The sequence below is a fragment of the Porites lutea genome, chromosome 11, assembly GCF_958299795.1.
Source record: "Porites lutea chromosome 11, jaPorLute2.1, whole genome shotgun sequence".
Lineage (NCBI taxonomy): Eukaryota > Metazoa > Cnidaria > Anthozoa > Scleractinia > Poritidae > Porites > Porites lutea.
Genome location: NC_133211.1, coordinates 3,215,192 through 3,239,451, shown reverse-complemented (window position 1 = coordinate 3,239,451; position 24,260 = coordinate 3,215,192). Strand labels below are relative to the sequence as shown.

Genomic DNA, 24,260 nt, shown 5'->3' with positions numbered 1-24,260 from the left:
TTTTGCTTCCTCATTTCCGGCAGGCTTACTCGATCATCAACCATAGAGTGCGGCTAAAATAAGTTCAGTTATAACTACCACACATTCGTTAGTCTTATAGCAAGCAATCCTTAACTCAGCACCCGTACCCAACGACTGTTTTATGTGAAATATCTTTCCTCGAAGAAGCAAATATTGCCTACGGTTTTCTGTAGCTTGAGCTCGGCTAAAAATCTCTAAATGACCGTTCCATCCATGTATAAATTTCGGAGCTTTTTGTAACAAATCGGTACTTTTCTGGTTTAATTTTTCACCTTTCCTTCCCTTCCTCAGGCAGGGTTCTATCTAGGGTATTTGAGGGGTAGATGCTCCCCCCCCCCCACAAAAAATACCCACCTTCCCCCCAAAATATTGTTATCATTACAGTATATGAGTAACTGTATCAGAAAAATCATCCAGACGCGACGAGGTCACTGCACACACTGTAACATTTCTCAAAATTGTGTCTCAAAATGTACATTACGGCTTATCTGTGGGACGTAAGAGAACCCACACCACTGTTGGAAAAGAGTAGGGGAAGTAGACCCCGGTGGTGTGGCCAACCTTTTCTGGGCTGGGTGGGTTATCTATAAGGAGAGATGTTAATATAATAGGGATAACCTCATGATCCTCCTTCCGGTGTCGTAATGGCGAGCTGTAAACAGTGTATGTCTCTATATCTTAAATCCTAACTGAATTGATGCCCCGTTTATTCAGTATTGGTCTTGGTAAGGGTGACTAGGAACAGATTGAAGTCAAGTTACCTTTTTTTTCTGTTTTAGTGTACAATTATTTCCGTAGCCTTACCTGTAGTTACGTAGCCTGCGTAGCAGGCGTCGAAATGGGTAGGGGGTAGGGGAAAGGGAGGAAGGGAAAAAGGGGAGGGGAATTGGGGAGAGGGGGAGGGGAGGGGACGCCTGCTCTAAGAACCCCCTTTTTTTCATATCTGCGGACGCTGGCGTTCGCAAATTCCTGATTGGCTGAGCCGTAATGAGTAACATATTGAAATGCGCGTTTCACAAATCAACAAACAGTCGAGATGGCAGCGGTAGACGTGGATGTCGAAGAGAGTGCTTTGAGAGATGTGAATTTATCTAGTGGTAGAGAAACTGTTTTAAAACCAGAGCAAGAATCAGCAGTGACGGCTCTTTTAGCCGACAGAGATGTTCTGGCGGTTTTGCGGACCGGATACGGCAAGAGTTTAATTTACCAAATGTTTGTACGCGCGAAGAACTACGAGCTAAATGGTAATGCGGCGATTCTCGTCATTTCGCCACTGAAAAGTATTATCGAAGACCAGTTGCAGGAGATGGAATTGTTGGGCTTATAGAGCTTATTTAAGGGATTAGGCGCCCGTCCAGCGAAAGATTTAGCCAATTTATCGAACGATGACATTCGCCGATGTAACTTAGCAATAAAAGAGGGTGGTTTTACCTCATGCCAAAATGCTGCTTATATCCAATAAAGTTGTTTTTACCTGCTGGGTAGATTATGCTCTGGTCTGCATTTATACTGAGCAAATGTTATTTAAGCCGCATGTTTCACACTGAGAGGTCATGACAAACATATCGATTGACTGTAGTTATTGTTTCCTGGTCGGCAGGATTTGCCCTCTGATGCAAGCGCAATTTCTTTGACCTCTTTTGAAGCGTAAAGCTTTTTTATTACGGCTGAGTAAGGGTTCCAATTTTCTCCAAAGTGCCTTCTGGATCTGAATAACTAAGTGAATTTCTTTAGTCCGTGAGTGTAATGTTTTTCTGCATGGCGAGTGTAGCGACACTTGATTGACAGTAAGCGTAATTGGATTACTAGAAAATTGGTAGGCGTTATGCAAAAACATAGGCTCTTAGAGCAGGCGCTCCCTTTCCTTTTCCCTTTCTCCCTCCCCCCTCCTCTTTTTGCGCCTGCCACGCAGGCTATAGTTACGCGACGTTTTTGAGCGACGCAACTCAATCGGAAGTGAGCCTTTATCACTTTTAATACGCCTTGACGCTACCAAATCTGTATTGCTAAGTGTCTTTACTCTTAAATAAGAGACAATTTGCCAAAAAATTTGTTCAAAATCGTGGCTCATGAGTGCAAAAAGTCAACTTTCGGTCGACGTGAGTTGCTCAAAAACGTCGCTGCTTAAACTCCCTATTAACTTTCGTTAGGCCCCGGAGGGGGGAGGCTTCTCCCTATCTCCTATACGGGGAGACTACTCCCCAAAGGGATACCCTTGATACCAAATATGTATTGCTAAGTGTCTTTACTCTTAAATAAGAGACAATTTGCCCAAAAATTTGTTCAAAATCGCGGCTCAAGAGTGCAAAAACTCAACTTTCGGTCGACGTGAGTTGCTCAAAAACGTCGCTGCTTAAACTCCCTATTAATTTTCGTTTGGCCCCGGAGGGGGGGAGGCAGGCTTTTCCCTATCGCCTATACAGGGAGACTGCGCCCCAAAGGGATACCTTTTTTAGGTTTCAGGTATAAGAAAGCGACACTTTTGTGTTTGTGAAAGAGACAAGAAAACTTCCTGGTCTAAAGCTTTTTGATATATAAAAACGGTGCATCTACAGCAGTTAAAAGAGATGCGTGTTTTGAACTAAGTTTGTCAATAGAAGGTATAAGAAAGGGGTACCTTTTCTGTAAAAATAGTATTAAAGAGTAAGGGGTTGGACTTCGGGGTAGAGTTTCCCCCTTTAAAACTTCGTTGAATCCCCCCCACCCGGTATTAGGCTCTACGTCAAGAATTTAGATGCGGCGATGATTTATTCCGTACAATTTATAAATAGGCGCATGAATGAATGAATCAATGAATAAAATTAAATAAAAAGTGATCAATCAATAATTGAAATGCAGGTGTGTAAAGTGCATAAGTGTAAAGTACAAATGTGAGACTATCAGAATTATTTTTAGCATATAAACACTTTTTTCACACTTAGTAGGCCATGTCGCGGCAATTTCAATTTGTTCACGGCAATTTTAATTTTGATCTCAAGACAATTATATCTCACGGATTGATTAGCCTACTTGTCAGTGGAATTACAAATAAATCCCAGTAGGTCTTGCGCGTATCGTTTAAAGATGGCGAAAATTATCGTGAAGGAAACTGGGCCGAGTTAACTTCGCAAAGACCCCTGGGACTCTGGGTTACTATAGAGACAAGGAATTCATTCCCTTCTCGTTTCTAAAGTGGCGAATTACCATGAGCAAATTGACAACACTGTGAATAAATTGAAATGGCCGTGAGCAGTAGCCCATACAGGCTCCTGCCGTGAGTGACACGTTTGATCGGCGGTATTCTTCTGGGTAAATACACACAAAGCACTTGGAGCACCGTTTGTGATGGAAATTCAAGTTGCGTGGGAACCCGACTTCGCACAAAAACTTGCTTAGCCTCAGGGCGTATTCAAATCACGCCCGAAGCGGTTTTGAAAATTCCAAACCTGAGCGTCGCTGTTATATCTGTGTAAACCATTGCGCTCTTTCTCTCTCTTAATTTAATACATAGGCATTTTTAGAGCACAAAAAAAATAATGAAAATACGACGGCTGTTCGCGTATGTTGCAAATAAATGCACTCGAAAGTATTTTATTAGTAAGCCTAAGTTATTCCTGTTTGGATTTTTACAATTTACGTTTTGTTTTTTTTTCATTCTCCTATGACAACGTTACTGCAATTAAGGTGTATATCTCATAACCCCATCGCTTCAGGCCGATAACCTACTGAATAAATGCGAATTATTATATGACATTTGACTGACAATTCGTGCTGTCTTTTGGCATTGGCTATCGATTCCATTATTAAAAATGCCGAAATTTTGATCCAGACATGATGATTTTTAAATTAATTGCTCAAACATCCTGTCCAAAATTTATTTCAAAACTTGCTCGACAAACTGATTTAAAACTGTTGCCAAAGCTTCAGTCCTGTTTTCAGACTATTATGACCAGCAGTTACGAGATTTTATTGGGTGTTTTCAAAACATTTTTGCTTTTCCAGCAATTTTTAAAAAGGAGCTAACAGTTACTCGAATCCAGAATTGCAAGAGCCGATATTTGCTTTTAGTAATCTAAATTTATTTATCTTCTCGAAAACAAATGATAGTTTAGATCGCCACGAACTAGCGAACGTTCACTCCGGATCAGTTTCAAGCGAATGAACAAATTTTGACGAATACCCAACCCAAGATTCATCGCCTGTTTTCTAAAACCTGACCACGGAAGTACTTTTCTGCAAACAGTTTGAGAGAAAAAAAACGGTGATTATTTTTAAGATATTGCGCATTTAATCAGTGTAAATTCGACATCACAGCCGGTCACAAACAAGGGCGGTTTTCGTCAGCTCCTGCCGTGATTTTTACTGTCTTTTTTAGCTTAGCAGCACTCGCCCTGGTTGGAGAAGAGTGCTGATCCGATGAATTAAGTTTGGAGACACACTGCAGCTGTTTAATGGCAAAGAAACCGACGTATATTCCACAAAATTTCTTGGAATGTGTTCCATTTCAATATCCAACACCTGTAACAGCTAAGAAGTCGACATATGTTCTAGAACGTTTCTAAAGATGTGTTCCATTTCAGCATCCAACGCCTCAAACAGCTCATTTGCTTTCACTCCTGAACCCGAAGCATTACGAATTACCCGCACGGTCTTGTTCAGCCTGATAGCAGCTCTCGCCTTGGTTGGAAATTATGTGGTGTGTCGAGCTGTTTGGAGACACAATGGAACCAAACCGATCGCACATTACTTAGTCAGCAACTTGGCTTTTGCTGAAATTATCAACATGGTTTGTATAGTATTCATGTTCCACGCATATGAACGACCCTGGTCTTGGGAGCTGGGGAGTGCCATGTGCAAGATTCTCCCCTCTCTACAGGTAACAAGTTCCCTTGCTATCACAGCATCCCTGGCCATTCTTGCTGTCTACCGATGTGCTCTGCTCATTAAACCCGCGATAACAAAATCAACTCGAGGAAACGTTTGTCTTGCTATTCTTCTCAGTTGGATGGGATCTATTGGTTTGTCATTTCCTTCAGGGCACTTTCGAGTGCTGACTTCATGGGGTGACAATTGCGAGTTGCGTTTCTGCACGGAACAATTCCCTCAAGGATTGGAACACTATCAGCATATTTACTCCGTGGTTTTATTCGTGATCAACTTTGCCTTGCCACTTGTCATAATGATAATTTCCTACGCTCTGGTCGACAAGAAGATTAGAGAACACATCTTTGTTATAGAACGACTTAATGATGAGCAGGAAAGAGCATCGTCAAGCGTCACACAGAATTCAGTTTGCATACAGGAATTGCAATCAGGGCAAAGAGGCCTGATAAACCAACGGGGCGACAAAAACGAAGAAGATACCCAGCTCGAGTACAAAGGTAAAAAGAAGTCCCAAGTATTTCAGGATACAAACCGACGAAAGAATAAACTCAACAAATATCCAGACGCATTTGAACTGGAAAACGACCTCCTAAAAATGATTTATGCTTTGGTGTTAGTCTTCGTAATTTGTTATATTCCGTATCAGGTTCAGTTTCTTTTGTTAGAATTTCGAGTTGATGCATTTGTGTAAGGGCCCCCGCGTCACATTTTTAGGAGGCTTGTTTTTACGCTGACTTGTTTTCCAAGCGCCCTGCATCCTGTCTGTTATGGTTTAATGAGCAGATTTTATCGTAAAGCATTTTTTAGGATAATAGCTTGTAGAAAGTACAAAGCCTGAACTGAAGTTCTTCATCACTCATATTTAGCAGTTGCGCAACTGAGATCGTTGATCAGGGAGCACTGTCCATAATAATGTTTTGCTGAATTTTTCAGTCATAGCCGTTGAAAAGTGAACAAATTGGCCCAGTTTTTCAAGTTTTTAATCCATGTCCATCCTCGCCATCCGTAGCAACCGTCCACAGGAGACAGTTTCAATGCCGTAATATACTTTTAAATAAAAATGCTTTTCTGCCATTGGTTTTGGAATTCAACTGATTCGAGGACAAGTTTTAGATTTTTAAAAAAGATAGCAAACAGCATGACTTAGCTACTTTAAGCAAGAAAAGTTTTCTCTTTGGAGTTCTTGGGATCAAAGCGTAGATCTCAAGTCCAAAAAATGGTAGTACTATGAGTGTAGGCCCCTCGGTTTATCCAAGACAATTGCTGAGGCATGTATTGGAAAGTGTTAAGCTGACATAAACACAAAGACGTATTTCCAGTTACAAAGACATACGAAATTCTGTTCCTTGTGTGTCAAGAAGACAGAGGAGAAGCCGGGTGGAGTTCTAAAAGGTGGGAAGCAGGATGAATAGTGGGAAGCCACGCAACAGTAGCCTGACACAGGCTATTGTTTTATTTTTCTTTCCGCGAGCGCGAGAAAGAAAAAGAAAGAACATTTCCCCCCAGCCCTACCCCCTTACGCTGGCGGTCAACATATCTCCCGCGGTTTTTAATTTTTTTTTATCACGCGCGTTCGACAGACTTTGAAGAGAAAATAGAGGATTTGTGAACAGGCTACCCAACAATGCTAAGACTTTCGCAATCAATAAAGCTGGTGGGAAACGCAAGGTACGGGAGGCGGTAGGTTTGGACCTACCTTGGGTAGCCTGTTCCAGGCGTTCAGATAGTAGAGCGCGGCGGTTATTGGGGAGCGAGTTAAAGTGTACACCGGGAAAACGGAGGGGGGAGGGAGGGAGGGAAACGAAAATTTTTCTGCCGCGCTCTACTATGTGAACACCTGGAACAGGCTAGAATCAGGTAGGTTTGGACCTCCTTTCCCCGCCACTATTAAAGGAGCTGAGTCCCAGGAGCCCATAACCCGGAACGAGCAACTTCCATGCGCTCGTGTCACGGCCTTTTTTACGGACCAGTTTATTTTTAGAACGGTTTTGGCGCGAATTTTGAAAATCTTTTAAATTCCACAAACCAGTCAGCATAACCTACAGCTACCCACAGACCTAATTAAAAAAAATGATATTTTTTGCCTTGAATAACGTTTAGTTTTCCTTTCATATACTTCGAATGCGCTTATAGACATGGCGGAGATTCTATTTTCGCGGGAAAAAGTACCCTAAAATGTGTCTAAAAATAATCTAGTCCGTAAAACGCCGTGACATACACCTAGTATTGCAGTTACTAGCTCCGGGTTATGGGCTCCGCCCTGTTTATACCATTCCTTGACAGGAAAAGGACCCCTTTTGTATGACCTTTCATTAAAAATGGTACCCCTTTAACATATATACATACACCTTAATCGATGGTTTAGCATATAATACGTGCGGATATTTTGCGGGTTGCGTTGTATTTTTCCGAGCCCCGCAGGGGCGAGGAAAAATACGAGCAATGAGCAAAATGTCTGCTCGTATTATATGCTAAACAATCGAATAAGAGGTTTATTATTCCACTACAAAAAAAATTATTATTATGAGAGGTTATTTTTTTTTAATGTAAAAGAAAAATGTTGTGTTGGCTTCTATTTTCTAGTAAGAGTATCCAAAACATCCTGATTCTGTCAGCCATAGTTGCTCCTTTTGCATCCGCCGGTATTCGCCTTGTTGTAAACCGGTTAAACTAGGACACTACAGTGTATTACGGCCTCGTATTTTGTTCTCTTGACCTTATATGGTAAAATGACATAATAGTGGAAAAATAATTTATAAGAATAAACGTTGTTAAACGGGAAGTCTTCGTCTAACTTAACGTTTATAAAAATTAGAATGATAACCATAAGGCAGGTCTTTTTGGAACGTTTTAATTAAAATTTCTTTTTAATACTCTTATGACAGATTTCCCTTTCCTTTCATATACTCAACTCGTAATTTCCCTACCACTTTCATATATACCCGTGAGGCCTAAAAAACGTACCCGGAGCGAAACCTCCCCGTATAGGCCATTATAGGGAGTACCGTATTTATTCGATTAACCGCCCTGGGCGCTTATTAAAGTTTTGGACTTTGAGAGTGGGCTCTTATTAAATTTTCACCATTTTCAGCAAGTGTAGTATGTTTATTTTACAACAAAACAATAAAAGCTAATGACAAAACGCGAAGAAGTAACAAAGGAAGGTTTCTGTAAAATACTCTGAAGAAAACTCCGTCCTCGGGAAGTCTTCTTTTTAGTGCTTATTCAATTTCAGTTTCAATCTCATTGTCACTCAAGTGGGTGGGGTGGGGGTGGGCGCTTATTTGAGTTTGAGTGGGAGGAGGGGTTGGGGGTGGTGGTGGACGCTTATTAACTTTTCCTGCCTTTAGGATGGGTGCTTATTCGAAGTGGGTCCTAATTCGAGGTTGGGCGCTTATTCGAATAAATACGGTAGTATTCCACTCTTTCACAGAGCTGTATCTGGCCTGGTCTCTAGACGTTGCTTTACGGCTGGTATGTCTCGGACGCGTTCATAAAGCCCTCGTAGCAAAGGAAAATCTTCCAATTCGGTTGGGTAACCGTTGATCTTGTCTTTTGCGACCCAGCTGTTCATAAAGTCAAAGAAAGAAATGTCTGCATAGCTAAGCTGGAAAGAAAAAAAAATACTACTTCAACTCTTTCACTGCCAGAGTGCTTGATAGAGTTTTGTAAGGTGTTTCTAACTTTTGAGTCTGTGGACGAAATCCTATGATGTGACCATTCAAATGAAAGCTCTCTGCCTGTTCTTACATATGATGCTATTAGTCATTCAAAATTTCACAATATGAAATTTGGACATTTGGTTGAAATTTGCTTTTGACTAAGTTTGAAAACACAGGTAAAATTTTGAAAATTTTATGTGTAAGATGTCATTTTGTGAAATTTGACAATTATCTCTCGGGCTCCCGTAAGAAATTTAATTTTCTTTGGTGTTATTGCAGATAACTAATTACATCCCTAACCCCCGAAAAATGTGAAAAAGAATGCAATATTCTTTAAATTATTCTGGTACAAGGTTTTTGTCCAATGAAAATTAAAATTACTTTATTTCCTGGTGGAAAAAAGGGGGGTAAAGAAACCTTGCAGTGGCGGATCTAGGGGAGGGGCCCGGGGGGCCCGGCTCACCCCCTTATTTTTAGACCAAAATGAGGCCCGAAGAGCCGAAAAAAATTTTTTTGGAGACGGGGCCCCGCCCTTATCTCAGGACTGCCTTGAGTAAATAATCTGAAAAAAATGGGCAGTGCATACCTCTTTTCCAACAAAATACCCCTTTCCACCACTATTGGCCTGTAAAATCTTTTCAAGGTTCTTGAGATCATTAGGCAGAGCTCCTTGAAATTCTTTTAGTAATTTTTCCTGAAAGAAAATTCCATGTACATTTTATGCTCCTTGGTGTAAAAAATGATGCCTTATTTCGGCTTTTACAACGCAAACCTCAGGCTTCACATCTTTAATTAACTATTGGAGAATAATCAGCGAAATCAATCAGTGAAATGAATCAGCTTCTAGTGTAGGAGTCCACGAAATAGGAGAATGGGGAGAAAGTTTGCTATGACCTCCGGCAGTGTTGTTTTTCCCTTTAAAGTGTGAGATAGGGTCAAGAGCCATAATGGCTTTTGGTACAGTTAAACGAGCAACAAAAAGTGCAACTTGTTTTGCAACTTTGTTGTAAAACGAGTTGAATAGCGATATTGGGCGTTTTACTACCCTCGGATTAAGCCAGTCTTGCGACAAATCAAGTTGTTGCAGAATGTAAAGAAAAGTGCTATTTTTTCCAATAAAATCTGCACATGTTGCCCGTTTTACCGGCCCAAGGCAAACTTGTTTTGCAGCAAGTAACTCCCATCATTATCCACTTAGGGTCAGTATTCACACAACTTACAACACGCTGATTTGTTACAAAACAGGTTTGAACGTAGGTGGTAGGTAGACCTATAACCGGGGGGGGCTTATAAGCGGATGGACTTATAAGCGGCAGTTTACGGTAATCCTTAAGGAAATGTACGGAGTTCAGCTTGAAAAATTTAAATATGGATATTGGAGCTTAAATTGTTACCTTAAGTACCATTTGAGGTTTTCTTTCGTGCATTACTGTGATTCAAAAGCAACCTGTTAGACCGCCGACAGTGTGTCAACATTGCAGGAACCTTATCTGATTCTAAAGTATTGAAATCTGGAGTTCCCCAGGGCTCGAATGTCATGAACATAGGACAAAAAGAATATGAGTCCCCGCCAGTAATTGAACCGGTCGGATGCTCTAACCACTGAGCTACGAAGGGCGAGTTGGGCCATATACAAGGTTCTTGTATGACATGCGTCCTGCGTACTGCTAGGATCAGCAATGTCGAAATCGTTATGATAAATAAGATTTCTTGTGATGCAGAAATAACAACTGAAAATGTTGCAAAAAAAACTGACGAGCCCTTTACCAACCCATAAAATGTATGGGAATCCGAGCCAGTCCCAGGCCATAGATTTCGGATTCCAGGTACTGGATTCTGACCGAATACTTTGTCAATGGAACCTGCCGATTCCGGATTCGAATCGTTAGTAGGATTCCGGATTCCTTGAGCTCTATTCCATACTCCAAAGCCCAGGATTCCGAATTCCGAAACAAAAATTTCCCGGATTCCGGATTCCACAAGCAAAATTACTCGGATTCCGGATTCAAAAATTTTCCAGGATTCCGGATTCCGAAGCAAAAATTTGTTGGATTTCGGATTCCACAAGCAAAAATTTCCCGGTATCCGGATTCCGGACTCCGGATTCCCTCAGATTGGGCAACCTTTAACTCGCAGATAAGAAATCTATATATTGACTTATATATGTTCAGCACAATGACTAGCATGATTTTGAATGTACCTTAAGTGTAGCATCAGTTGTAAATCTGCACTTTCTTATTTTGGCCCTGATGTGCATTACTGCATCCACAACCATATCCACCAAAGCTTTTTCTAAGTTACTTTCGGGTGCCAGACCTTAAACAGAGAATGGTGAGCTGTTTCATAGTGTAGGCCATTAATAGGTACTTCTATAGAGCGTTTCTAGTCAAATGACGTCACGTCCGCCATAATTGTGACTGTTATAATTAACTGAAAAGAACTACTCTTTTACTCAGTGTTTACTAAGTATTTATAAATTCTAAGCATGTTACTTTTTTTTACGTGGAAAAAAAAATCTTGAAATGATTTTAGCTATCTTTTATTTGATTTTTTTTTTATTTAACTTTTTTTTCGATAACTATTTGCACCTACCAAATTCAATTGCCAGGTATCGCATAATGGCCACAGACTGACAGAGGAGAATAGGCTTTGGACTGCTATCATCTGTTATTTCCAGTAAAGGGAGCTGACCAAATGGGGCAATGCCACCTAGAAGACATACATTAGATACCTTTGGTTTTAAGGAAGAGCACGACTACGAGAAGGTGATTTAACTTAATTGTTTTACTCGTATTCTCAGAAAATAGACACTTCGGAAAGCTTTCACCAGAAAAACTAACACGATTTAACATTTTTTATTGAAGGAAGTTAGGATCTTCCATGATCGCAAGGTGATAAAACTTCTAACATTTGATAACTATTTTCTGTCACTGCGACATTTTTGCTGAAACCTTTGGGAGACTGACGGCAGCTACCACGTTTTCCCACCAATGACCTCGGTTTACGCGCGCGCACTATTTGGGTATTTAGAAAATCTCGTTTTCGTAGTTGTCCTCGTCTTAGGATCTAAACGGCCGGGGTATATTGAGAAATTTATGCGCATCACTTCGGTGACTTATTCAACAACATTTAATGCAACAAAATGAGACTTGTCCATGAAACGAGTGGCATAGGTTTTACAACTCGCGCGAGTTGACAGGATCACATGCAGGGTAAAAACGTTTCTTTCTCTCTCACCCCATTGCTGTCGTTTATTGTTTATTTTCTAGCCTTGACGTCTAGTTTTACCCGCACTTCCAAATCCCCGCATAAGAGGACACAGAGGCTTTTCACTGGAAGTACAATCCCACGCAGAGATGTTTTCTTCGCGGGCAGATAATCCAACTTTTATATCCCATTTAATATGTCGTTCTCCTCGAACGTGCGAAAATTTTCTTGTCGTGCATTAGATTTAAGATACATTTTCTTAATCTTTATTTCGCACCAGAATAAATTAGTTTGCGCGCAAAGGGCTTCTAAGAAAATGACAAGGTTCTTCCCACTTCGAGTCCACTTTCTGGAATACATTGCCGAGGCGAAGATCGGGCATCTTTTCCTCCTCGTCGTATTTTTCCCACGACAAATGTTTATACTTGTAGTGAGAATGCAGTGCATATCAGTGGATTTTACTTAATGCGGCATCGTGCGGCTTGCTACTTGTGAAAGAAGAGTGCCGGATTTCATCGCTTTGTTCGCGTTTCCTAGTGTTGGTGAATGTAAGGTAAAAGAACCGACTACTGTAAGGTAAGAAATGAAGTTTTAAATTTATTACTGGGCGAAAAATCGTGCATAGAACTAGTGAAATCCGTCATTCTTACCTCTGCTACCTAATCAGTCATGCGATGACTCTTCGCTTTTTCGATGCTTAACACACAAATACAAGCGATAAACTTGTTTCGCAAAGTTAAGTATAGTTTACTTATCGAGACCATTTGACGACGATTTCTTGTTATATGCTTTATTTACATGGCTTGTGCCAGGAGTTAGATGACAATGTTTGTGTTCTATCATTGTGCTGATAATTTACTGCACCTCTGTGTTGAAACCCATGAAAGCCAAATTTGTTCTCTTGTTCTTGCTCTTTTTTCGCGGCCCAATATAGTGTCAAAATTTTAGGGAAAACAAAGCTTGATTTTTGGTGAATCGGAATATAGCTTTGTTTTCTTTGAAGAGTGCGCGAGGCAAACGCCCGTAAGTACAGTGTAACCCAGTGATTCGTTAGGCAGCGATTGCAAACATAGACTGTACAGGTGTACATCAGATAGCAACAAGTTCAATCCAGTTAAAACTTTGTCATAAAGTGCTACACCACGGCACTTCGACTATTTCTTTATCGCGCGCTTGGTACGTTGTTTTGACGCACAACTTTCGAATAATAAATTCATTAATGGAATCTTAGGGGGGTACGCTTGACCTCGCTTGACTGAAAAATTAAAAGACTCGGAATGTAAATGAATATATGTTTTGAATGTGAATGAATGTATTCGTAACTAAGAAATATGTCGTTGAAAGTGAATTTGTGTACATGTTAAATGACATATTCGTGAGCAAGAATGAAATCATTAAATATGAGTCTGATGAATGAATATGAAACTTGTGAATTTTGCACCAGATCGCTAACCATACCCTTCTTGAAGGACCCTTCCAATCTTCACGGTATATGCACCCTATGTTTGCAAGTATTGCACAAAAAAGATTATGGGCATTGGCTTACTTGCTTTCAATGAAGGCCAGTTTTGTTGAAAATCAGCAAGGTGATCCTCGAATTCCACTCCAGCGATTAAGAAAACGAGGCGAATGAATTCTGCACGTCCTCTTGCTCTAAAGTATATCAGTTTGTAGGACTTTTTAGACATGATTGCCACTCTGTTTTGCTCTGAGACCAAGGGCTTGACGGCATAGGACAACAGTCTAGTGCTCAAAAGCTTTGGCACAGAGGAAATCTTAGAAAACATTTTTGTTGTCGGTTTGAAAAAGGTCTCGACTCCTTCACCTTAGCCTAACACACCGAAAGAATTGTAATAAATTTTCTAGGGTCTAATGATCAGGTCACTTAAGGCAAGACCAGCTAATTAAATATGCAGATTTTGTTAAATGCTATTTAGTTCGGTTTGCTTCCATCAGTTATCCTGAAAAAAAAAACTACAAATGGGGCTGAAAAGATACACTTGACATTGCTTCGTCAATGACGTCACAAAACACGTTTTCCTAAAAGGGAAGGGTTGCAAACCTTAAGGTGACTCGACCCAGTTTTTTGGGGGGGGTACCACCCTACTTTGAAGCTCTCTGGCATCCCCACCTTTACTTTTATCGTAAGTCTAACACATAGAATGGATAACATATAGATCAATCTACAATATAACATAAAATTTTTGGCGATCGGAGTAAATGTCACGTGGTTATAATGCCACGCCCCTTTGAGGTCTGAGTCGAAAATCTGCTGTTGCCGGCATTTTTTCGTGAAAATCTCTCGGCTACACATAGTGCGCATTAGTGCCTTGCGCTGAACAGAGTTTCACCAAAATCGCATTGACCCAATTCGAGAAATTCAGCGGTTTCCAAATTTAGGTCATAATTTATGCGAAAATGATAAGCAAACTTTACACGGATTATATCTAATAAACTATGAGATTCATCTCTGTATTTTGGGAATCCTCATAACAGATGGGTCCTTGCAAGTCAGCAAAACGCTTTAGGGCCTTGTAAATGCGCGCGTTTTTGAGCAAAGCAAACATGTAGAAATTATAGTTTTCGCAATTTGTTGACGTTTGTTAGCGTTTAAGAGTCAATCTCACGAAAAAAGCATTTTCTTAAAAACTCGTAGTTTTTTTTCCTTCAAATTTTTCAGGGCCACAATTGATTAACTAACTACCCGCACTCTGAATTTCATGGTCATTGAAAAACTGTGACATTACCTTCTATAAGCCCAAACTTGAGTAAACATTGAAGATTTTTAGCGTTTTGGCTGAGTTTGTGCTTTGGGAGTTGTCTATTGTTTCTAGTCTGTCATTATACAGCATTCTTGTTCAGCACGCGTGCAATGACCACGCTTGGCTGACTTCCCAATGCTTACCGAGATATGATAATTTAGTATAAGAAAATAGAAGGGATTCGCGTCACGAGTTGGTTTAATTATTGGCTTGCACTAAACCTATGAAAAATGATATTTTTTTAATAGTAAGTAGATTTAGTGTGTAGCACTTCTTGATTTTTTTGCAAAGGCGCAAGAAGCACGAGAATTGATTAAAAATTGTGAGTTAAACCTCTATGTATCACGCGATGGCCTGTCTCACTGTACCAAAATTATCATATCTCACTGAGTATTCGGAAGTCAACCAAGCGCGGTCATTGCACGCGTGCTGAACAAGAATGCTGTATCATGACAGACTAGAAACAATAGAACTTCTACATGTTTGCTTTGCTCGAAATCGCGCGCATTTTCAAGGCCCTTAATTGTTTTGCTGACTTGCAAGGACCCATCTGTTAAAAGGATGCCCAAAATACAGAGATGAATCTCATAGTTTATTAGATATAATCCGTGTAAAGTTTGCTTATCATTTTCGCATAAATTATGACCTAAATTTGGAAACCGCTGAATTTCTCAAATTGGGTCAATGCGATTTTGGTGAAACTCTGTTCAGCGCAAGGCACTAATGCGCACTATGTGTAGCCGAGAGATTTTCACGAAAAAATGCCGGCAACAGCAGATTTTCGACTCAGACCTCAAAGGGGCGTGGCATTATAACCACGTGACATTTACTCCGATCGCCAAAAATTTTATGTTATATTGTAGATTGATCTATATGTTATCCATTCTATGTGTTAGACTTACGATAAAAGTAAAGGTGGAGATACCAGAGAGCTTCAAAGTAGGGTGGTACCCCCCCAAAAAAACTGGGTCGAGTCACCTTAATCTTAGGAATTCCACTACCAGAATATTACTTGAACAGTGTAAATCGTAAATCTGCCTTGTATGATCGATGGGAAATGTTGTTTATCCTATAAGCTATTTAACTAATCACTAGTCACGTTCCTTTCCCGTGGTCATGATCGAAATGATGGAAAAATTCAAAAAGTTAGCAAAGGACTAACAGGGGCACCCAACGTCAATTTTCGGAAAATATCTGTTCGGAAGACGATTTGAGATCTAGAATTTTCGGAACATTTGTAGTAAAATTTCTTGCTTGCCTGCCTCTCCTAGGATTTTCAAACATCTAAAAAATGGTATAATTGCCCATTTTTTAACGGATTTTTACTCTAAAAAGGTCACCTAGAATTTTCGGGAGCCTTTTTTCTGGCTGAAATTTTCGAAAAGGTAAGTTTTGATCCCTATAATTTTCGAATCACTAGCATGAGGACCCGCATACGACTTTTTTTTGTACACCACAGGACGCTGGCGTTGTTAAGGACGCTAGGGTTTGAGTGACAAGCAATAAGCTTCCTACTGCGAAAAGCAATTAGTTTCTTTACCGTTTGGTCCAATCATCAGTGGTCAGTCATTCGATAAGCGTCAATTTTTTTAACAAGATTAAGGCGGCATCTGGCGATAGAGTAATTGAGAAGAGATTACAATTTAACATAAGCCAGAGATTTGCGTTCTTAGCTCACGAGTTATCCAGAATAATCGCGCGTGGCCTACGACTCAAGCGTTGTTTTTCTGGTCTTTTCCAGTATTCAGTAAAATGTAGCGTAGTTCCATATTGTATTGAATGTACGTATTGAAGGTCGCAGAACACAAATAGAATCGGGCGAATGTTGCTAGGTAAAAGCGTTGATTCAAAATCTTTATTATGTTAAACCCGCACTCCTTGAACACACAGCATACTACTCATCGTAAAGGAAAGATGGATGCCAAAGCAGATTGCAATCATTGATCTCCGAGGCTTTGTGTGGGCAGATTAAACGAATTTCTTTGGCGTGAGCTTGCTAAACTGCAGTTTCCGCAGTGAATCGCGTGTCACGCAAGCGCTGGTGTGTTGTGTTCGTATGATGGAATCTTGTACATTCAACGCACTATAGTTAAAAATTTAACCAAAACAATGGAAATAATAATTGACTTTTTCTTTATATGGAAGTAGTGTGACATTATGATTTGACCTCTGATCGAATACATGTAAAGCCGGCTTTGCATTCTTGAGATGAACGTAAAGGACGGTGTGTGCGTCTTTCGATTTATCACATTACGAGAAGAAGACGGTCTTCCTATGCCTTCAAAATGTTTCTGAGCCTAACGATATTACGACAAACGTGTAAGTAGTAATATTCATCGGCAGTCTGGTAGGCATTTTGATGTTGAAAACGTTAGATCTTCTAATCCGTCTGCATTTGTTTGGTGACTATTATGCATGATCTGCTGCTAATGATGTAAAGCGTGTGCAAACGGGCTACATAAAAAATTTCGGTTATTTAATGACGACAGGTTGCGGAATACTATTGTTACTAGATGAAGATGTCATAGTAGAGGCAGAAAACACAGAGACCAAGCGATCAAATGGATTCGGTCGAATAGTGAAATCGTCATCCCGCCAAAACGTGTCCAAAGCCCGCCAAAAATTACCAAATCTCGCCTCTTCCGCTATTTAACTCTTTATTCAGTCAAGAAAAAGCTATGTATTGCCGGATTTTAGAAAATTAGGTATGGGAGTGGAAATCATTGTTAACATGTTTCAAGGGTGACTATTTTTTTAAAAAAAGACAAAGCGTACGGCGAGTTTTATTGTAATTCCATGGTGTTCCAAACTCCTAAGTGCGATTTTTAAAGCAACAGAAACACTAGGTGGCACGCCCGTGATTCTGTGAGTTTAGACACCTCGGCATTATGAAATCACTTGCGTACCAAGTGGAAATTTAAATGTTAATATGTTTTAGCTTGAGTAAGCGAGTTTTATTGTAATGCCATGGTGTTCTAAACTCCTAAGTTCGATTTTTAAAGCAACAGAAACACTAGGTGGCACGCCCGTGATTCTGTGAGTTTAGACACCTCGGCATTATGAAATCACTTGCGTACCAAGTAGAAATTTAAAGTTTAATATGTTTTAGCTTGAGTAAGCGAGTTTTATTGTAATGCCATGGTGTTCTAAACTCCTAAGTTCGATTTTTAAAGCAACAGAAACACTAGGTGGCGCGCCCGTGATTCTGTGAGTTAGACACCAAGGTATTATGAAATCACTTGCGCAATAACTGGAAAATTAAGTGGTTTACAAGCTACAAAAGCTATATGTGTGTCTTAGAGTGTTTTTTAATAGGAGATTTTCTTGTAGGAGACCCTCCGCCAGTTATATTTTTCGGCATTTATTAGTAAAAGATTTGTTTTCTCGTTACAAATAAAACACGCGTGGCAAAATTCCCATTTCCGGCACTTTTAGTACGTCCTAGAAAATGGAAAGCACAGTACGTAACCGTTTATTCGGAAGAAGGCTTTTCTTTTTCTTTTTGATATTTATTTAGAACAATGCTTTTGCGATCCGTTAGCGGAGAATCTCTGCTAATGCGGTTACATTTCGAAAACAATATTTTTGTGGTGTCGCGTTCTCCTCGCGCGCGTCCTTTTGCTTTTAATCACCTGGAAACTTTGGTTTTACGTGGTAGTTGCAAAGAAACGTTTCGGCGCGGCCCGCACAATGTAAATAAATTTAAGTAAAGTGGCCGGGTGTTCTGAAGTTGCTCTCTTTGAAAATTTTTAAAAAGAATCGAAGATGTATTTACGGAGGTTCCGGTTATCGTTTGGGGACAAAAGCATATTTTGATTGCGTTAATTGCTCCTGTCGGAATAAAATGTCAAATGAATTAGCAACTTGACGTGCGAGTAATAAGTTCCAGGGGTTTTTCATGGTTTCCGACCTTCGGTCCTGCACTATGTTGTCAACACTTCCTTTGTTTTATATTGCGCAATCGGTCAATTCAGATGACCGTCGTACACGTATCCAAGGCTTGCGGGTCATCATGCTTTCAGCTAGGAAGTCCGAACAGATGGAAAATTTTTAGGGGATACAAATATGCCTATATCTACCGTTTGAATACTAAAATACGTTTAACAATGCTATGTTTAAGTGATTTTGAACTATATTCCCGTTGGGTGCCCCTGGACTACCGTAAGCGTGCGGAAAATTTACACAAACATGCACATGCCGAAATTCTTCAAACCGATGCTTTTACACTCCAAATTTCTTCACAAAAAAAGGCGCCTCGCCTTGTGCTGGTAAAAATTCCTGTACCAGCGCAAAGAAAAACGTTTTAAAAGCTTTTTTTATATCAGGGTTGTCCTAAGAAAGATCAAGGGGGCGATCTGCACCTATTTGAAACCGAGTGGCGTACATGGGCGGATTGAAGAGCTTCGTCTCGAGCGTCGAACCAAAATCTAATTAATGGTTTTGAGAAATATAAACACGTAAAAAACAACGAGATAGTGTTCCTACGCAGTGGCGGATCCAGGGGAGGGGCCCGGGGAGCCCACCCCCCTTTATTTTTAGACCAAAATGAGGCCCAAAGGGCCGAAAAAAGATTTTTTTGAGGCCGGCCCCCACTTCTTATCTCAGGGTCTGGATGACCGGGCCCCCCCTTATCTGAAGGTCTGGATCCGCCACTGCTACGTTTCGGCGGCATCATGACGCTATTATCAAGGAATGGAGACAAAAAAGAGGGTTCAAAAGTACTCTAAATTTGCATGAATGATTGGCTATATCATGTGCAGTGTGAGAGGACAAAACTCTTAGAAGCGTAACGACCGTTAACAGCGTTCTCGCAGTACAAAACGGTTTTAACACTTTTTCACAGTTTCTCATCCTCCTATTCAATTCTTATCCAAAATGTTTTTCAAACAACAGCGATTCGAAGGAATCAAGAGGAATTATAGCCAAGAAGATGTAGAGAAGCTGAGAGGCTCGCTGAAAATCGAGTACACTCTGGCGAGGCGAGGTTCGAAAAAACTTTGGGACTACTTGACTCGTGGAGGAGACTCGTACATCAAAGCTTTGGGAGCGCTTACCGGTAAGGCGGATTGCGACAAATTTAAAGGAGCTGTGTCCCGAAATTCAGCCAAATTAGGAAATTACAAAATGCCCGTTAAATTAAGAGAACCATAAAAATAACCGCGCTTAAAACTTTAAAAGAAGTTTGAAATAACATGACAGAAACAACAGATGCCACGGATGGGCAAAACTGAAGAAGACTGAAACGGATTGAAATTAGGGTTTTTGAAAACTGTTTAGCCTAACGGTTTTTCAAAGTTGATCCCTGCTGCTTGCAACCTCAAAAATAATGCTAAGGAGACATATTTGTTTATCTCGATCTCTGATTTTGTTATTTACATGTAATTTTCTTTGCTTACTTTAAGTTCCATAGCGATTGAGGGTGAGTAATTGACAAAATTAAACAAAATGAACTGGACTGCCGTGACACAGTGATTTACAGTGAGCACGGATCCAGAAGTAAATTAGTCTCCTTCGCAGCCGATTTTAGGCTCGTCACGCGAAGCCTAAAAACGGCTTCGAAGGAGACTAGAAGTAATTAACATATCTTGACATGCAAACACAAAACGTACAAACGTGCTTACAATTTCCACTTATTTTTCAAACACAATGCTTGTTATTGCAAAAAACCTCAGTCCAAGGGTTGTACAGACAAAATTTTCTAAATAAGCATAAAATCTTAACAGACAGTCAAAACAGATTCAGGAAAAAAGGGATGCATCAGTTGAGACGACTGATGCGGTTCTAAATCTCAAAGAAAGGTGTCACATTGGGATGCAGGACTAGTACAACATCACAGTAGGTTTTTGGCACGAGAGATTTCATAATACCATGTGTCTAGTACCTAGCTAGGATATAGTAGTTTCACGATAGACAGGAATACCACGACTGTACATGTGGGTTACAGACCGGTACAGTTCTAGTTTAGTCACATTTTCACTTGGCACCGCAGTAGCAACATTCACTTTTATTGCACTAGCAATCATTTCCCTCCCTCCCTTCCTTTAGGGTTTTGTTTTGTTCTATTCATGGACAGTGTGATCACTTTTATTATTCGATTGAGGTTGTTTTAATTTTTTTTTAGTTTGGTCTTTCTTATTTGTTGGAGTACTTTATTTGTATACTGGATATTACCTTCTAGTTATTTGCCATGGATTGTATCAGTTGTTATGATTAATAAAGGCTGTCGTGTATCCCAAACAATGCCTGGATTTCTGAGTTTTGTTGATTTAGACGTTCAACAAAATTTTGCAATTCTTGAGCTTGTTTCAAAGATATCTAAGGCCGTGGACAACAGTGAATATACAATGGGGCTTTTCCCAGATCTCTCCAAGGCATATTTGACACAGTAGATCACAATACACTGCTATATAAGCTAGAGTATTATGGATTTAGAGGAAAAGCCCTAGACTGGTTTAGAAACTACTTACCAGGAAGGAAACAAATTGTTAAATTCAAATTAACCAGTTCAGATTACTTAACAATTAAGTGTGGTGTGCCACAAGGCTCTGTTCTAGGACCGCTCTTGTTTTTAATATATGTCGATATATGTAAAGGCTCTGAAATATTATCCTTTATTTTATTTACTGATGATACAAATCTGTTTTCAAGCCATCAGATTTAAAAACTCTCAACAATACCATCAATAAAGAATTAGAGAAGGTTACATTGTGGCTAGCAGCAAACAAATTATCATTAAATGTTGGAAAAACTAATTTTATGATCTTTAAAAGCAAAAATAAAACGTTCAACATAAAATAACTGTAAATATTGCAGACCAAAATAGAAAACAAGTTGATCACAAAAAAATTCTTCGGAGTATGCCCAGATGAAAAATTGTGTTGGAAATTTCGTATCAATCATATCTTTCAATGAAGGTATCAAAAACAGCAGGGATAATAGCAAAAGCAAGATATTATTTAGAGCATAAAAATTTAAAGGAATTATAAAATACCATGGTTCATCCATACCTGACCTATTATAACATCAACTGGGCAAGCACATATATCCAACTAGGCTAAGATCTATTTATATAGCACAAAAGAAATTAATAAGACTCATGACTTTTTCAAGTTTTCGAGAAAATTCTCAGCCTTTGTTCAAGATATTAATAATAATGAATATATATGAAATATATCTATACCTTATTGCAAACTTCATAAATTAAGGCAAACTTCCTGAAACTTTTAATGACTACTTCATAATAAATGATACTTAGTATACACTCCTATAATACTAGGTCAGTTTCAAAACTACACATTGATTTTAAAAGAACAAATTATGGAAAATTTTCCCTTCAGTATAGAGGAGCAATAATATGGAATAGTTTACCAAATGATTTGAAGGAATTAAAATCAAGCAACGCATTTAAGAAAGTATTACATAGACATGTACAATCAGCGAAAAATACTTGATACTCATTATGCCACCTCTTTTTCAACAATGTAAAGAAATCATTGGGGAACCTTAAAAAAGCTCATCAGGGCTTGCTGTGTTTCCCTTTGCCTTAACTATGATGAATATGAAGGTTGGCAATAAAACATTACTCGATCGTTAAACGCGCCTATGATCAGTGCATAGTGCATGTAACTTAATTTGTTTCTTACGTATTTTCAAGCAAGACTCCTCTTTAGATCGTAGATACTGTATTATTTTTTCTATAGGACCTATAGCCCGGCAGCCAGTTACGATACATTTCGGGTACCGGTAATGTAAAATTTCTGGACACGTTTCAAACAGGAGGGGAAAATGACATAGCTAAAGTAAACAGGAAGTGATAGCCAGTCCAATTTATGTATTCATTTTTTGTCCTGCTTAGTTTTCAGTAATACCGAAATAAACAAAATTGTGATTTCAGGCGGCCAGGCAGTGCAGATGGCTAAAGCAGGCCTAAAAGCTATATACCTTAGTGGCTGGCAAGTTTCTGCTGATTACAATTTAGCTGCTCAGACCTATCCCGACCTTGGCTTGTATCCTGTTAATTCAGCCCCGAGACTGGAGGAAGCCATTAATAATGCTTTTATCAGAGCTGACCAGATTGCACACATGGAAGGAACAGAGAGTCACATTGACTACTTTTTGCCTATTGTTGCTGATTGCGAAGCTGGATTTGGTGGGCCACTGAATGCATTTGAAATAACGAAGTCTATGGTAATGGCAAGATTTTTACTTTACTTAAGATTCATTCCACGCTGCAATTGGTCTGAAATGTCATCCGTTTCCATCTCCTAACCCGAGCCGGCAGAGACCAGTCAGTCAATCAGCACAATTTTATCATGTGCACCACTATATATTGTTATTTCAAATCACAGTAACTGTATTACTTGGAACTGAAGATGATCGTTTTATTTAAAGTTGTGGTTTGATTATGTTTTCAGGATTTTTTTCATTTTTCAACAGATTGCCGCAGGAGCTTCAGCAGTTCACTTTGAAGACCAACTGGCTTCAGAAAAGAAGTGTAGTCACATGGGAGGAAAGGTTCTGGTTCCGACTCAACAGTTCATTAAGGTCCTTAATGCCGCAAGACTGGCTGGTGATGTTTTGGACATTCCAATAGTTATTGTAGGACGCACAGATGCTCACGCTGCGGCTCTTGTGACATCCGATATAGACCCTTATGACCGACCATTCCTGACAGGGGAGAGAACTCCTGAAGGTTTCTTCTGTGCTAAGGCAGGGTTTGATCAAGCCATTGCTCGTGCCATTGCCTATGCGCCGTACTGCGATGTGTTGTGGTGTGAAACAAAAAAGCCGAACTTAGAAGAAGCTCGCAGATTTGCTGAAGCCATCCAAGCTCGCTACCCTGGTAAAATTCTGGCCTACAACTGCTCTCCCTCATTCAACTGGAAAGCAAATCTAAGCGATGCTGAGATTGCTGTTTTTCAAGAAGAAATAGGAAAACTGGGTTATCGATTTCAGTTTGTCACTCTAGCTGGCTTTCACTCGTTAAACCATGCCATGTTCAAGCTTGCACGTGACTATAGGGACAATGGCATGGCTGCCTACACTAAGATCCAAGAAGATGAGTTTGAGGAAGCTAAAAATGGCTTCACTGCTCACAGGCATCAAAGAGAGGTGGGAACTGGCTACTTTGAACGTGTTTCTTTGGAAATCAATGGAGGAACAAGCTCAATTACAGCAATGAAGGGGTCTACTGAAGAAGAGCAATTTACACAAAAACCTTCCTCTGCAATGTAAAGTACAAAAAAAAAATACAGGCCTTTCCTGTCTTTTTTCAAAAAAGGCCAAGTTATGAACAGAACGTTGTGGTTTGATTTGTGGCTTTTTACCGTTTTCTCTAGTTTTTACTAAGTTTTTACTTGGGGAGCAAGGGATGGCAAATTCCAATTCCAACAGGAATCAGTAGACGAAAAACCACTTTGTGGATGAGCTACGTCCAAATCATTATTTACTTAGAGCGGTTTTGACTTGACTGTCGTAAAACCAAAACCAAAGTAAATACACTAGCCAACCAAAGGGCGTAGTAAAACCAAAACCAAACCAATTCCTCAATTACTTTCGACAGTCAAGTGAAAACCGCTCTATTTATAATAGTACTTTTGAATACCAAACTTTAATTCGCCTCCCACGCAATTATATTTAGAGGATGGCCTGTGCACAACCAACCCACGGCCACGGCCTGTATCTGATTTTGTTGAAAGGATTGGGTGGGGGGGGGGGGGGGAACTGTACAGAGCTGCACACCCAG

The 24,260-nt window shown here is 39.8% G+C and overlaps 2 protein-coding genes across 2 annotated transcripts; both read left to right on the top strand.

Moving 5' to 3' along the window:
- Positions 1–4,485: 4,485 nt before the first annotated feature.
- Positions 4,486–5,918, top strand: LOC140952668 (neuropeptide Y receptor type 2-like). Its single transcript, XM_073402103.1, has one exon. It carries the CDS (start codon positions 4,565–4,567, stop codon positions 5,573–5,575), a length of 1,011 nt encoding a protein of 336 aa, XP_073258204.1. The 5' UTR covers positions 4,486–4,564; the 3' UTR covers positions 5,576–5,918.
- Positions 5,919–19,319: 13,401 nt separating this feature from the next.
- LOC140952731 (isocitrate lyase-like) lies at positions 19,320–23,871 on the top strand. Its single transcript, XM_073402173.1, has 3 exons — positions 19,320–19,571; positions 22,410–22,702; positions 22,952–23,871. The coding sequence occupies exons 1-3, from the start codon at positions 19,391–19,393 to the stop codon at positions 23,747–23,749; spliced, it is 1,272 nt and encodes a 423-aa protein (XP_073258274.1). The 5' UTR covers positions 19,320–19,390; the 3' UTR covers positions 23,750–23,871.
- Positions 23,872–24,260: the final 389 nt, after the last annotated feature.

Excerpts from the sequence above, each read along its gene's own strand:
- LOC140952731 (XM_073402173.1), top strand. The coding sequence starts at position 19,391 with ATGTTTTTCAAACAACAGCGATTCGAAGGAATCAAGAGGAATTATAGC. Across the intron at positions 19,572-22,409 it reads AGCTTTGGGAGCGCTTACCG|GCGGCCAGGCAGTGCAGATG; the intron begins GTAAGGCGGATT and ends TTGTGATTTCAG. Across the intron at positions 22,703-22,951 it reads TTGAAATAACGAAGTCTATG|ATTGCCGCAGGAGCTTCAGC; the intron begins GTAATGGCAAGA and ends ATTTTTCAACAG.
- LOC140952668 (XM_073402103.1), top strand. The coding sequence starts at position 4,565 with ATGTGTTCCATTTCAGCATCCAACGCCTCAAACAGCTCATTTGCTTTC.